Source organism: Diabrotica virgifera, chromosome 3 (assembly GCF_917563875.1).
Source record: "Diabrotica virgifera virgifera chromosome 3, PGI_DIABVI_V3a".
NCBI lineage: Eukaryota > Metazoa > Arthropoda > Insecta > Coleoptera > Chrysomelidae > Diabrotica > Diabrotica virgifera.
The window spans coordinates 71,629,234-71,643,001 of NC_065445.1; the positions used below are offsets into that span (position 1 = coordinate 71,629,234).

A 13,768-nucleotide genomic window follows, 5' to 3' on the forward strand; every position below is an offset into this window, starting at 1 on the left:
TGAAATATAAGTTATTTCCTATACCATCAACTAGAATTTTTGAAAAATATTAAATTTTCGAATAATGACGAAGTGTTTTAATTTTTTTTTAAATTAGGTAAAACATTTTCAGTTTCCAATACAGCCAAATTGACATTTTTTATCCGATCAAAAAACCCCTAGTTGATGGTGTTGAAAATAACTTATATTAAAAATTAAATAAATATTAAAATAACTTAGATTAGTCTCAATCACTGCAGCAGTGGAGCTGTCTTTTTATTTTAACGGTGCCAGTAGATGGCGCATAAATCGTTTAATTTTCAATATTTTTTTATGAAAATAGTTTTACACGTTAATTCTTGATTAACTATTTAGATGGGTAATAAGCCACAATTAAATTGAAAAAATAATTTTATTAACGTTTCGACGCCCAAATCGGGTGCCGTTGTCAAAATACAAAATACTACTGTATTTTGAGCAGTAGTATTTTGTATTTTGACAACGGCACCCGATTTGGGCGTCGAAACGTTAATAAAATTATTTTTTTCAATTTAATTGTGGCTTATTTCCCATCTAAATAGTTAATCATAAAAATGCCACAAGGAAATAGGTTCAGAACAATGTTAATTATTTTTATGATAAATGCTCATGCAAATTTTCAAAACAATTGGTACAGTACTTTTTATTTTAGAAATTCCCAAAAAAGTATATGAATTTCGTCCTTTTACACCAGGATAGCCCCTTAAGATTAAGCTTTTCTAAAATATTTTTAAAGCTACTATACTTCAAATTATATATAACCCAGGGGCGGCCCGTCAGGGTAGGCAAGGTAGGCGCCGCCTAACCTCTTCAAATGTACAATAATAAATTATTTATTGATATAAATTACTTATTTCAAAACTGTAATTTATAAATATTGATACAATACCTAAGTATCTAAAAATCTAAAATAATACAAAGCTACTTTTTAATTCATCTCTGAAGTTGTAATAATTATTGTACGCTCCCCGTAGCGTAGCATTACTACGACGGCTTTACCCTATGACAGGCTCTCTAAAAAGTAGCCGAACGGAATTCGCATTTTGTCTCACTCTTTACGCTAAGCACAGCGGTTGTATTGTCGCTTGCCTGGCCGTGTATTTTCGGGCTATAGGTAGGCTAGATTTTTTTGAGCCTTTGACATTGGTTGTGCCGAGCTGCATCTCGGAACTGCCAATTGCATGTTTTAGGATCTTGACTACCAATTCTGAAAAAAAAAACGAAAAGTTCGAATTTTGTCCTGAAATTTGGTATGTGGGGTTAGAATAATATTTCTAACAATTTTTCCAAATAACTTTTTGCGATATCTCTAACGCGAAACAAAATATTGAAAATTCGTCGTGATTGTGAATTCGCAGTAGGTCGCGTTTAAAATTTAAATTTCAGTTGACTATCTTAAAAAGTGTAAACCATCAAAATGAATGACTGCAAAATTTCAAATCTGTATTTATTTTGATAGCCGAAATATAAGGGTGTTTTCATTTTAAATGCGACACACTGTATACAGGGTGTTTGGTAAAGAATGAGCCATAGCTTAACACTAGATTCCTGAGGTTAAAATATGTCGATTTGAGCTAACTTACCTTAGTACGAAAGGTTGATAATAACCGAAATACAGGGTGTCAAAGTTAAAACTTTTATTTTATTTATTCTTGAATAAACTTATTCCTAACAGACATGGGATAATAACACAAAATTTGGTAAGCGGGGATTTTTTGAGATGAGAAATCTAAATTCACCACCAAAAATGATGTATTATCCAGAGGGCGCCACATACGCCTTTAGCGCTCGTTTAATATGTTCAATTTTTTATTACCCACTCTACATACTTTCTAAATAAAAAATTTTATTCTGTTAATATTTTTACTTAAAAAAGGTATACTACATTCATCTCGCTAAACTCAACCGTTTTCGAGATAAACGCATTTTAAATCTGCGAGGCAACATAATTTTTTGCATATCATTATAGTTACAGTTACACCCGAAAAATAACTTAAAATCATAAAAATTTACAAAAATGTATCTCAAATTTCTTCAAATGGAATGACATAAATATGAGAACTGGCACAATTATTATGGTTTCAAGTTTATTTTTCGGGTCTAACTACAATGATATGCAAATATTATGTTGTATCGCAGACTTAAAATGCGTTTATCTCGAAAACAGTTGAGCTAAGCGAGATGAATGTAGTATACCTTTTTAAAGTAAAAATATTAAGAGAATAAAAATGTTGATTCAAAAACTACGTGGCGTGGGAGATAAAAAAAATTAAACGTATTAAATGAGCGCTGAAAGACGTATGTAGCGCCCTCTGGTTAATAGATAGTATGACCAACTCCAATTTAGTCGAATTCGGGACAAGACTGAAAAATCTACCTAAAATCCGGGACTTTTCAATGAAAATCGGGCCATTTTTTTTAAATATAAAACTTTAATACCATCATTTTATTGATTATTTAACATTTTTATGTTGACAAAAATTTTTTTGATGGAATGGGTTGTAATCAGAATTACATTTTTGTTTTTTGACTTTTTTTGTTTTTGACGTTTCGACTTTCAAGCCGGAAGTCGTTCTCAAAAAACGAAAAATTAGAAAATCAACTAATGTTGGATTTCCATATAAATTGAATTTTGGGTTAAAATATTATCACTATTTGATATTCATGCTTTTAAATAGTCTTTCCAGAAGACGATAATTAAAATACAGAAACCGGAGAAAGTCCAGAGTTTGAGTTTTCGTAGAACTTCAATACGACGATATAAAATGCATGCGTTTTGGATGTGGTATTAATATAACAGTCTAGAAATTGTCGATTTTTTTCGTCCCACCAATTCAATTTGATGTGAATTCTTACAAGAATGATGTATTAATAATTTCAATATGAAATTTTACCAAAACGTTGAAAATTCGGATAGCCCGTAAGCCTTGTCCGGGACATGAGTTCGTAATTCGGGCCATGTCCCGGATTTTTCGGGCTAGTTAGTCACACTAGTAATAGATCATTTTTGGTGGCAAATTTACATTTCTAATCCCAAAAAACCCCGCTTACCTACCAAATTCCGTGTTATCCCATGTCTGTCAGGAAATATTCAAGAATAAATAAAATAAAAGTTTAAGTTTGACACCCTGTATTTCGGTTATTATCAACTTTGGTAAGTTAGCTTAAATCGACCAATTTTAAGCTCAGGAATGTTAGGTTAAGTTATGGCCATTCTTTACCAAACACCCTGTACCTATATAGGTATGTACATATTATTATACACTATTTCTGTCGCCTACCCGGATACTGAGGTCACGAGCCGCCACTGATATAACCTATTAAAAATCTTGGTTTGATCTATTTTGAAGTCTATAAAATGGGAAAAGTCCACAAAAACTCCTAAAAAACCAATTTTTCGGATTTTTGAAAATGGCGCACCTTACGGAAAAATCTGAAAAAAATTAGAAATATAGATTTTGATCACTATACCCACAATAAAAAAAGTAGACCCGCAGCCATCTCCAAAAAAAGTTATAAGTTTTTTTCCAAAAAAAAAACAATAATAGACATGCATTTTTAGGTTATCAACTACAACCGCACCTACGGGTCTATAAAAATAGATATATTTTGTAAATGCCTCAATTAAGTGTGTGAATCCCACCTTAAATATAAAAAACGAAAAAATAAAGATTTTTGTGGGGGATAGAGGGTTGAATTTTAGCCGAGTCTTCTTTTTTAATCACAAAAATGAAAAAATTGAATTCTTGGAATGAGGGTATTTTGCCTATCTTAATATCCTTTACTCTTACTCATCCATTAACATTTTTAATAAATTGACTTTTTTGTTACAGGCCCTATTCTTCGTCTGTGGAATATTAACGGGCTGCTATTGTTGTTGTTGTTTATGCTGCTGTTGCAACTTCTGTTGCGGAAAATGCAAGCCTAGACCACCAGAAGATACTGGAGACTATCACACGTTAAATGTGAGTTTATGATTTTTTATTTTTATATGCACTTGAGTCTTATGTATTTTGCTAACCGAAAAGTGACAATCTAAGTTTTGTAGTATCAACTCATTGAAATTTATACGAAAAACTAAAAAGAAGTGAAAAATAGTCTATCGAACGTTCAGTTTGTAAGTTTTACAGGTGTCACAAAGACTTTTTACACAAGAAATGTAAAAAAACTTTTGGACTTTATTTTAATTATATACTTTATGAAAATTTTTTGATCACCCGAATAGTTTTTTTAAATTTAGATATAAACCTTTGTCTTGTTTTGATTATATTCAAAATAAGATAGCTAAAAGGAACTACAACGTTAACGGGGTTTTATTATTTCATATGGTCAACGGATATCTATATATGAAAAAACCGCGGAGTGCTACCATTTAAAGGGGTGCGTTTTTGAGAAATGGGTGAATTAGTCCCTGGGCACAGGTTACATTAGGGTGAGTTCTATGAACTTTTGGTACAAACACGTCTACATAAAAATTGTTCCTGGTTAAATTTCCTATCTACATATCACTTTTTAAAGTCAATGATACTTTTTTTTACAAAAATATATTCAAAATAAAAAGCACAAAGAAACCCAAAAGAAAGAACTTTTGCTTTTTGTCCCATAACTTTTGTCCACGAGGATATAGGTATAGACATTGCTTTACAGAAAAAAAACCTACATATTTCTTCTTTAAACTGTTGTTTAGTAGAGGTCATTAGGATTTATAGTTTTTGAAATATGATTTTTCAAAGTTCGCCACTCACAGCAATTTTGGGCAATTTTCCTTGTTATTTCGCAAATATTGTTCTGTAACTTTTTTCTACGTAACTTTAGGTATATGCAATGGTACACGTAATAGGAACAGAAATGAATTACCTTTAAAATGGTCTACTGTATAACGTTGTACGACTTTTTCTTTTCGAAAGAGATTATGGTTTTTCAAGGTTTTATACTTTTAACGATTTTTGTAATATAATATAAAAATAAAATAATATTATTATATAATATATTATATATTATATAATATTATATTGTATATTATGTAATACCTAATATAAAAAAATATTATTTTTTACATTTTTTACGATTATTTTTGAAATTTCTCATTATAACTTTTTTTCTTCTACATTTAGGTATATATTATATTTTATAATAAAAAAAGCTTATTTTGTTTACTTTAAAATGGTGTATTACAAAAAATTCTAGGATTATTTTTGAATAAGATATTATTTTTCAAAATGTAATAAGTACTTGCAACGATTTTTGATTTTAGGATTATTTTTTAAATTTCTCATTATAATTTTTTTTTCTTGTAAGTGAATATACTATATATTGCTCAATAAAGAGGGATTATTTTATTTTCTTTAAAATGGTGTATCATCTATATTTAAATAATGGAAACCGAGTGATTCTTTGATATTTTTTTAACTGTATTATTCAAAATTATTTCTTTTACAAAAATTACATAAACATTAGTCTTAGAAAACATCACTTTAGTTAAAATTATTTAAACGTTGACATTTAAAAAATTTTCAAAACCAAATTCCATCTCTTCGTTAGCATTAGCTTCAATATCTTCCTCTGACACCACAGTTATCTTAGAGTTCACACAATTAGTACCCATGCACATGCACCCTTTGCAGAATATTGAACAACTAATTCCTATATTCCTACAACCGCAGTTTTTTGTACATCCTTTGGTACATTTACATGCTATTTTTTCAAGCAAAGCTTGTGGTGCAGGAGCTTTGACAGTAAATATTGGAATTAATCCATACTTTGAAGTTTGCCCGGCCGAGTCAAGTGGATCCAAAGTATTAGGTACATCTAAAAAATAAGATTCAATCATAACACACAATCACATAAAAAAGTTGTAATGAGAAAATTAAAAAATAATCCTAAAATCAAAAATCGATGCAAGTACTTATTACATTTTGAAAAACCATATCTTATTCAAAAATAATCCTAGAATTTTTTATAATACACCATTTTAAAGTAAACAGAATAAGCTTTTTTTTATTATAATATATACCTAAATGTAGAAAAAAAAGTTATAATGGGAAATTTAAAAAATAATCGTAAAAAATATAAAAACTCGCTAAAAGTATAAAATCTTGAAAAAGATAACCTCTTTAAAAGAAGTCGTACAACATTATACTGTAGAACATTTTAAAGGTAGATTTCTATTCCTCTTACATGTAGCATTGCAATGCCTAAAGTTTCGTAGAAAAAAGTTACAGAACAATATTTGCGAAATAACAAGGAAAATTGCCCAAAATTGCTGAGTGACAAACGTTGAAAAATCATATTTCGAAAACTGTAAATCCTAATGGCCTCTACTAAACACCATTTTAAAGAGAAAATATGTAAGTTTTTTTTCTGTGAAGCAATGTCTATACCTATATCTCCGTGGACAAAAGTTATGGGACAAAAAACAAAATTTCTTTCTTTTGGGTTTCTTTGTGCTTTTTCTTTTCAATATATTTTGTGTAAAAAAAGGTATCCTTCACTTTAAAAAGTTATATTTAGATAGGAAATTTAACCAGGAACAATTTTTATGTAGACGTGTTTGTACCAAAAGTTCATAGAACTCTCCCTAATGTAACCTGTGCCCAGGGACTAATTCATTCATTTCTCAAAAACCCACCCCTTTAAATGGTAGCACTCCGCGGTTTTTTTCATATATAGAGATTCATTGACCATATGAAATAATAAAACCCCGTTAACGTTGTAGTTAAGTAGTCCCTTCTAGTTAGTCTAAGTTAGTCCTTTCTATAGTACATAATCAATAGGGCGTGGAAAAATATTATTACTAATTTGTCTTTTTAAATTTTACACTAAATCACAACTGAATTAGGGGACAAGTTTTAATTTACTAAAAGGAGGAATTCAGAGGAATTGGGTCCTCTAAGTCTAAATGGTCTACATTTAAATCTGGTGAGTGAAGTATAGTATCACGGGATAATATTAGACTCAAGACTTACTTGGAATCAGCAGATAGAAAGAATAACGAAGAGAGCGGTAACTACGTTAATGGTAGCCAGAGGTACTCATGGAAAAATGTGGGGTTTGAGACCAGACATGGTACATTGGACTTATAACATGGTAGTAAAACCCACAATTACATATGCATCAGTGGTATGGTGGCCAGAAGTGCAGCAAAAAAGTGCCATCATCAAATTAAGCAAGGTGCAAAGACCTGCTTGTCTCGGGATCACGGGGGTTTATGAGGGGCACACTTACGGCAGCTATGGAGGCACTACTGGACCTCCCTCCTTTACATATAACAACAAGAGGTGAGGCGAGAATGGAATATTATAGACTGCGAGAAAACCTGAGCAACCTACCAGACCAGTTAAATCAGGATATAGTAGAATAACGAATGAACCTAATGATGCCGAATGGATGATGATTTCTGACCATATGACATCATGATACAAGCCTTTTCAAGTGAACATTTGCCCACGAGACGAATGGGACAGAGGAAACTCTCGAACCAGACTGCAGGGTTACACCTGGTATACGGAGGGGTCTAAAACTGCAGACGGTTCGGGCACAGGAATCTTCTGTAGTGGTGGAAATTTCAACATTTCTATTCCACTGGGAGAATATATCTCCGTATTTCAGGCAGAGATTTTTGCAATCTTGCAGTGTGCAAGAGAAAACAACCTGAGGGCATTCGAACTGCAGCAGGTTAACATATGCACAGATAGCCAAGCAGACTTTGGGGCTCTTATAAGCCCTAAGGTGAACTCTAGACTGGTGTGAGAATGTCGACAAGAACTTGACAGACTGGCACAACATAACAGTGTTATACTGGTATGGGTTCCAGGTCATCGGGGCATATACGGCAATGAAAGAGCAGATGCACTTGCCAAGAGAGCATCAGCTACAAAATACCTGGGCCCAGAGCGGGCCGTGGGAGTGCCAAAAAGCACCGTCCGCGAACGAAAAAAAGCCTGAATCCGAAGCCAACACAACTCACACTGGGAGAGTGTACCCAAACAAACAAATGGCAATATGTATATCGGACGGACATGTGCTAGTAGGGCTGAGTTACTGCTGAAAACAAGCAGGAATCAGCTCAGAGTCACAACGGGTTTCCTCACTGGACATGCGCCAGTTAAGGGTCACCTGCATACAATGGGGCTGTTTCATGGAGACTTGAGCTGCAGACTCTGTAACAGAGAACCTGAAACAGTCAACCATATTTTGCATGACTGTGAGGCATTGGATCGGAGGCGGCAAACACTTTTCGGAGACATCGAAGTGACTCCAAATATATACTATGGCACCCACCCACTAGACCTGTACAAGCTGGTACAGGGTTCCAGAATTCTGGATTGGGTTTCATAAACGAATAGAAGATGTACAATAAGCCAAGTGGCTGCAGTACAACCGGTTCACAACAGACGGCTTCCAGAAAAAAAGGGGACAAGTTTATTCGTGCATTTAAAAATTGTGTTTATAGGCGAGGCAACGAAGCATTAAACTTAGGAATTTTGTGCAGTAAGATGAATGGTCATGCAACTTTTTTGCATTCAATTCGGGAGAGTGTCAGGAAATTTTGTGATCTAAATTGATCTCCGAGAGATGAAAATTGCATTTTATGCACAAGAAAAATGCATTTTCAATGGGCATTTCGAAGAGATGGAAATTGAAAAATTTAGAACTCGGGAAATATTGGAGTTCAATTTTTATACTCGGGGATTTTGGGGGCCGCTGAGCACAAATTTCATACATAATGCTTTCAGAACTACACACCGAATCTTCTAAAATAGGACTGAAAATTAATTTAAACAAAACAAAAGTCATGCACTCCGAAGAAACCGTGACAATAATAAACGACAAAGTTATAGAAAAAGTTGAAGAATATATTAATATATACTTAGGACAAAAAATAATACTAAATAGGGAAATTAAAACGGAAGAAATAAAAAGAAAAGGAAAGTTAGCATGGGCAGCATTCGGCAAACTGAACTACATATATACTCAGAAATCAGCAAATTGAACTACATCTTAGATCTAAAGTTTTTGATGCATGCATTATATTAACATATGGAGCACAAACATGGACAATCACAAAAAAGAATAGACTCAGAGTCACTCAACACGCGATGGAAAGAGCAATTGCTTGGCATAATATCACTTAAGGACAGGAAAACAAACACATGGATAGGACAGAAAACCAAAGTCACCGATGTGGTACAAAAATCATTACAATTGAAATGGGAATTCGCTGGACCTGGACATGTGGCTAGGAGCGATCTAAACAAATGGCACAGAACAATTCTAATCTGGAGACCATCTTCTTTATGTGCCGTCTTCTACCGAAGGTTGGCGACCATCAAACGATAGGTTTCTCTGTTTTGTGCCGCATGTATTATGTTCGCAGCTTCTGGTATTTGAAACCATTCTCTCAAGTTTCTCAGCCAGGATTTCTTCTTCCTGCCCAAACCTCTTCTACCTTCAATCTTGCCTTCGACGATAAGCTGTAGCAGACTGTACTTATCATTACGGAACACATGGCCCAGGTATGACGCTTTCCTCCTTTTAACAGTTGTTAACAATTCCAACTCTTTACCCATTCGTCTCAATACCTCGTTGTTGGTCACTCTGTCTGTCCAAGGAATTCTCAGTATGCGTCGATACAGCCACATTTCTAGAGCCGCTAACTTCTTTATAGTTGCTGCTGTTAACGTCTACCCTTCTACTCCGTAAAGTAGCGTAGAGAGTACATAGCATTTTGTGGCGCGCCATCGGAGGTTAACGCTTAGGTTGCGGTTGCTTAAGAGCTTTCTCATTTTTATGAATTTGGATCTTGCTATTTCAATTCGGATCCTAATCTCTACGTCTGGGTCCCACTTATCATTTACTGTATATCCCAGATATTTAAATCGGTGTACTCTTTCAATACGTTCGGCTTCAATATTCAGGTCGATATGTTGAATGTTCTTTTTACTGATCACCATAAATTTAGTTTTCTTTCTATTGATCTTCAGTCCAAATTGGTTGCCAGTTGTATTTACTCTATTTAGCATCATCTGTAAATCTTCGATGTCATCGGCTAGTATAACAGTATCATCTGCATATCGAAAATTACTTATTGGTACGCCATTAATCTTGATGCCCTCATTGTACTCTTCTAGTGCCTCTAGAAATATTTGTTCCGTGTACACGTTGAAAAGCAGTGGCGAAAGAATACAGCCCTGTCTAACCCCTCTAGAAATGGTTATGTTTTCACTCACCATATGTCCATTCTTTATGTGGGCTGTTTGATTCCAACATAGATTTTTTATAATCTGGATGTCCTTAGTGTCAAGTCCTGAAAGATGTAATAGTTCTATGAGTTTGTCATGTTTGATAGTATCAAATGCTTTCTCATAGTCGATAAAACAGGCGTAAACATCTTTCTGTTGATCCAGGCATTTTTGAATCAAGACTTGTATTGCAAATAGGGGCTCTCGAGTTCCAAAACCGCATCTAAAACCGAACTGTGTTCTGTGGAGACCATACCAACACAAAAGACCCAGAGGCAGATCTCCTATGAGATGGACAGATGATCTGAAACGGACTGCCCGGGAAAAATACCGTACAACAAAAAACAATGGAAAGGAAGACTTGAAGAGGCTTATGTTTAGATGTGGACGTGAATGGCTAGACGAAGAAGAAGAAGAAGATGTGGATTGAGCTGATAATCTGTGAATTGAGCCAAGGTCACAGTTCCCTCTTAAGGCTGATTTATCTTACGATGGGACGTGGATGACACAAAGAATCGTGTGATATGAAAAGAATTCGCTTGTTATAGTACAACGGAACGTGCCGACAGGGAAGAGCGCCGTCTATTGTTCTACGACCCGTACTGTCCACGTCCCGTCTTAAGATAAATTAGCTTTTAAAGAGCTATAGCTACTTAGGGGGGTATAAGGATTTTTAGGTAAAATTTATACAAAATAAACTTTAAAAAATTGTGGATTCATTGTGCACAAAAAAAATTACAAACAGCATTAGCAATTAATAAATTCAGTGTTTGAAAACAAGGATATACATATAAAAATATAATATACTATTATTTTAATTTTAACATTCATACATGGGTGATTTTTACTAGCAATATAATAAACCTTGTTATCTGTAACACCATAAATTTCGATGTATATAAGTAATCATAAATTAATAATATCGCAAATAGCAAACCAACCTTAGCATTTTTATGACTGAATTTTTCCCAATCAAAACATAAAATATTTGTCTACAGGGTGATTCATTAAAAATGTCCAATCTCTTGAGTTGTAGATTCTAGAACTCAAAATATTATGATTAAACCCAAATAACTTACATAAAATGTGGCTCGTTACTGAGTTGCAGGGTGTTTTATTTAAAAATTTAATAAGTATTTTTACCCAGTATGTACTTTAAAACTATTTGACATATCCTTATCATACTTGACAAAGAGTGAAGGTACTGTACACCCTACTAAACTATGATAAACAAACGTTCTACTACCAGAGGCGTACGACAGGGGGCAGTGAATGGTTGGCCCTTCCCAAATTCTACGCCACCGGCGGAATTGCTATTTTAGCACAATATTTCGATTCACCAATACTTTTTATGTAAATTATACACTCTTCATTTGTAACGATAAAGTCATTCATTTTCGAGATATTTGAAGTTGAAAATGAAACGGCACAGATATTTTGATTGATGTATGTATTGTGCCCCTTTATTTTTTCAAATACTTCGAAAACTAATGATTTTATCGTTACGAATGAAAAGTATATTATTTACATAGAAAGTATTGAAGAATTGAAAAATTGCGCTAAAATATTAATTCCACCAGTGGCGTAGAATGTGGGGAGAGTAAACCGTTGACTTTCCCCTGTCGTACTCCTCTGATAGTAGCCAGAAACGTTTATTTAACATCATTTAGTAGGGTATACAATTCCAACACTTTCTGCCAAGTTTGATAATGGCACGTCAAATACTTTTAAGTATTGGATACACATTTAACCCAAATCACGCAAATAAAAATTATTTGTATCCAGTACTTTTAAAGTATTTGGCATACACTTTGTGCCAAGTATAATAAGGGCATGTCAAATACTTTAAAGTACTGGATACACATTTAACCCAAATGACGTAAATAAAAATTATTTGTATCCAGTACTTTTAAAGTATTTGGCATACACTTTGTGCCATGTATAATAAGGGCATGTCAAATACTTTAAAGTACTGGATACACATTTAACCCAAATCACTAAATAAAAATTATTTGTATCCAGTACTTTAAAAGTATTTGACATATCCTTACCATACTTGCTAAAAAGTGTAGGTACTGTACACGCTGCTAAATTATGTTAAATAAACGTTTCTGACTACGACCATAGGCGTACGACAGGGGAAGGTACATGGTTGACCCTTCCCAAATTCTACGCCACTGACGGAATTGCTATTTTAGCATAATTTTTAGATTGTCGCAATAGTTTCCATGTAAATAATATATTCTTCACTCGTAATGAAAAATCATTATTTTCGAGATATTTGAATTTAAAATTGAAGGGGCACAATACGTTAATCAAAATGGCTGCGCCGTTTCATTTTTAAGCTCAAATATCTCGAAAACTAATGACTGTATCGTTACGGATGAAAAGTATATTATTTACATAGAAAGTATTGGAGAATTGAAAATTGCGATTAGCGCAATAAAATGAAATAGAATTTGGGAAGGGTCAAGCATTCACTGTCCCCTGTCGTATGCATGTGGTGGTAGTGGCTAGAAACGTTTCTTTATCATAATTTAGTAAAGTCTACAGTACCTACACTTTATGCCAAGTCTGGGTTTTAATAATTTTCAAATACTGGGTAAAAATAGTCATTAAAGTTTTAAATAAAACACCCTGTATTAACTGGTAACTATTTGGATAATATTTCTTAACTTGTCTTTAAATGACATTATTGGATTGTCTGGCTAATTGGTCCCTACCAAAGCCATCATATTAATAAAAAAAATGAAATTATTTCAAATTAAAATAATTTATCAAACTTAGATTGTCACTGAAAATATGTTTTTGTTTATTGGCTGGTTTGTTTTATGTTGCTTCTTCACTTTGCTTATACATAAAGTTTGTGATAAAGTCTATTTTTGGTATAGTTCAATCCATGGTTTTGGAAGAGTATAAAATGTCATTGTCAAAATCTAACTTAGCCCAATATAGTCCTGTCGCCAGGGGGGGTACAACGGCCTCCTTAATTCAGATGGACTTACCCAAGTTTTTTTTATATATTTTGACCCGTAGAATACGAATTTTTTGGGTAACAGTTGATCCGGATGTCGATAAGATTGTTATAGACAAAGAACTTGAGGAATTACATAACAGCGATTTCTCGAAAAACAAAACATCTTTTTGTATTTTTTGGGTCATTTTAAGCAAAAAATATTTCTACAAGTTTTTTCGTAGAATGCATAGTTTTCGAGATAACCGCGGTTGAACTTTCAAAAAATCGAAAAATTGCAATTTTTGAACCCATTTAACTTTTGATTAAAAAATAAAGTAGCAATTCTGCTTACCGCATTTGAAAGTTTAAGTCAAATTATATCGGTTTTGATTATTTTCATTGCTAAAAATTAATTTTTTTATTGTTAAACTAATCTATAAACACATAGTGTTTCCCGTGCCTAATACATGCGTTTTAACGTATGCTACCTAGAAATTGCCTCGCTTGCACTCGTAGCTACTCTACCTACTCGTTCGATTTTAAATGAGAAATC

At 33.3% G+C, this 13,768-nt stretch overlaps 1 protein-coding gene across 4 annotated transcripts in view; it reads left to right on the top strand.

Annotated features, from left to right (window-relative positions):
• The window catches only part of LOC114325294 (dnaJ homolog subfamily C member 5 homolog), a 224,874-nt gene that overhangs the window by 69,206 nt on the left and 141,900 nt on the right, over window positions 1–13,768 (top strand). For all 4 annotated transcript variants that reach the window (XM_028273319.2, XM_028273320.2, XM_028273317.2 and 1 more), the window contains exon 3: window positions 3,852–3,983. In XM_028273319.2, the coding sequence (XP_028129120.1) occupies window positions 3,852–3,983 (132 nt within the window). The remainder of the gene's footprint in view (window positions 1–3,851; window positions 3,984–13,768) is intronic.